Genomic DNA, 2,222 nt, shown 5'->3' with positions numbered 1-2,222 from the left:
ACTTGCTTATCACAATTTAGTAAAGTTATTAAGCATATTAGATATTTTTTTACCTTAATTTGAAGTTAGTTATATTTTTTATTATTATGATAAGTGCAAGAATATAATTGAAGTATCCATGTAAAACTTATTTTGCTACTATAATTTTCAACATATGAAGAGATTTGTTTTCACTTATAGTATTTGGCAAGTAATTTATTACAATAGTGAAGAATTCTTTGTATAAAAAGCCATCATATTTTCATTTTTATAAGCAACACAATAGTTGAGAGTCTTACCAATCAATTTATAATTTTCTTTTATCTTTCTTCAAAGCTTAAGTCATGTCAGAAAGAAAGTGTCTAGGGCGTCGGAAGATTCCTATGGAGAAAATAGAAAATGAAACTACTCGAATTGTAACATTCACAAAGCGTAAGTCAGGTTTATACAAAAAAGCAAGCAAGCTGGTTGAGAAATACGATGATGTTGATGTAGGAATAATTTCATATTCTCCCAATGGTAAGCCTTACTCGTTTTTTCAACCTACATATGACTCTGTTGTTGGTCATTTTGTAAGTCCAGATACAACCAAGTGTAGATAGTGGCATTGTTGCTGTAAGTGCACGAATCAAAGTGATGGAGCGACGAGCTCAGCTTGATAACCTCGATATCGTAGAACAGATTATATCTAATCAGACACCTGGCGCGAATGACATGGAAAATTTGTGGGAATATATCAATAATGACAATGAAGAGGATGTGAAAAGACTTGAAGAATGGTTAGATCTTGTTGATCTAAAGTTGAACCATAAATTGATGATGTTGGAAAATGGTGCTGCTTCTTCAACAAAATCCCCTCCAAATAATGCTTATCAAGCATATAGTGATTTCTAATATATTTGAAGCCCCATGCAATGGAATAATTTGGTTTAAATTCATATATCTTAAGTGTTCTTTTTTAGTTTTTGTTTTTAGTTTTAAATTTGATGGTGTGGAAGACGTATATTAGGGTAGAAGATTAGTAGTTTCAAAGTGTTGTCTTACTTTTCAAATGTTTATGTTTGTTGGTGTTTGTCATTGTACTAGTCATAAATATTGTAATCCGTTCTTGTGATATCTATCCTAGGTTCTTGTTCATGTGTTTCGATTATATAGCATTATTTTAATGTTTTTCTAATTCCTTTCTTCTAGAATTTGCAGTGTTTAATTTCCTAGTTAATTGCTAAAATTTTTCTACCATTTCTTTCTTTTTTGTACTTGGATTTGATACACTTTAGTCTAACATCTTTTGAAATCTGTCTCTCTACCTCCACGAGGTAGTGCTAAGATCTGCATATTGTGATTTAAATAGCCCCACTCCACCCAAATATAACTAATAATAGACATGATATACACGTAATATATGTTTTTAAGGTATTTTTTAAAAAATAATATTAGCCAACCACAATATGCTTAGAAAAGCAATTTTTAAATGAATTAACCAAATACAATTTGTTCCTTTTTTGTTCAAAATTAATTTTATAAAAAAGCAAATTTAATAAATGCTTTTCAAAATAAGCAACTTTTAACTATTTGGCTAAATAGGTTGTAAGACACGAGGCGCTCGATCTAAGCCATAAAATAATATACATACTATCAAAATTTTAAAAATATATAAAATAAGTGAAAATGTATATGATATGCATTATCTCTAAAGATGTTAACAAAAAAACAAGTATAGAAAAAAAAATCGATCCGAGCAAGCGACGAAAGCGAGAAAAGAGGAATAAAAAAGAAGAATTTAAAATTAGGCAGAAGAGTTAAATTCGTCCTTAATTAAACTATAAGAAAGGCTCATATTTGCCTCGTATAAAAACAAAAGGATTTTAACTACGAAACATGTGGTATTATCGGGTGCTAAACTTTGATCATTTTAAAATAAGGACAAATTTAGTCAAATTTATTAATGAGAGCACATATTTTACCTTAACTACAAATGCTGAACAAATATATTTAATTTTATATAGTTCGAGGACAAATTTAACCATTTATTTATATTAAAAATTACATAAATACACAACTTATATTTTCAATATTACAAAAATTCTCAACTCTCTAAACATATTACAAAAATCTCAACATATACACAGAATGTTATGTATATGTCGGCTATGTTATGTATATTAATAGGGAGAGAGAGTAAAGTAGTTAAAAAAATGGGAGAGAATGTAATTACTTCCAAAAGGGTTGATATTTATGTTATT

General features: G+C 28.5%; 1 protein-coding gene across 1 annotated transcript; it reads left to right on the top strand.

Annotated features, from left to right (window-relative positions):
* The first annotated feature begins 323 nt into the window (after positions 1-323).
* Positions 324-873, top strand: LOC124890559 (agamous-like MADS-box protein AGL29). The gene is made up of 2 exons (XM_047402378.1): positions 324-470; positions 562-873. The coding sequence occupies exons 1-2, from the start codon at positions 324-326 to the stop codon at positions 871-873; spliced, it is 459 nt and encodes a 152-aa protein (XP_047258334.1).
* Positions 874-2,222: the final 1,349 nt, after the last annotated feature.

Source organism: Capsicum annuum, unplaced genomic scaffold, assembly GCF_002878395.1.
Source record: "Capsicum annuum cultivar UCD-10X-F1 unplaced genomic scaffold, UCD10Xv1.1 ctg20090, whole genome shotgun sequence".
Classification (NCBI taxonomy): domain Eukaryota; kingdom Viridiplantae; phylum Streptophyta; class Magnoliopsida; order Solanales; family Solanaceae; genus Capsicum; species Capsicum annuum.
This window is presented reverse-complemented; position numbering and strand designations above follow the sequence as displayed.

Coding starts and splice junctions, on each gene's coding strand:
- LOC124890559 (XM_047402378.1), top strand. CDS start 324: ATGTCAGAAAGAAAGTGTCTAGGGCGTCGGAAGATTCCTATGGAGAAA. Junction 471..561: donor AGAAATACGATGATGTTGAT/GTAGGAATAATT, acceptor TTGTAAGTCCAG/ATACAACCAAGTGTAGATAG.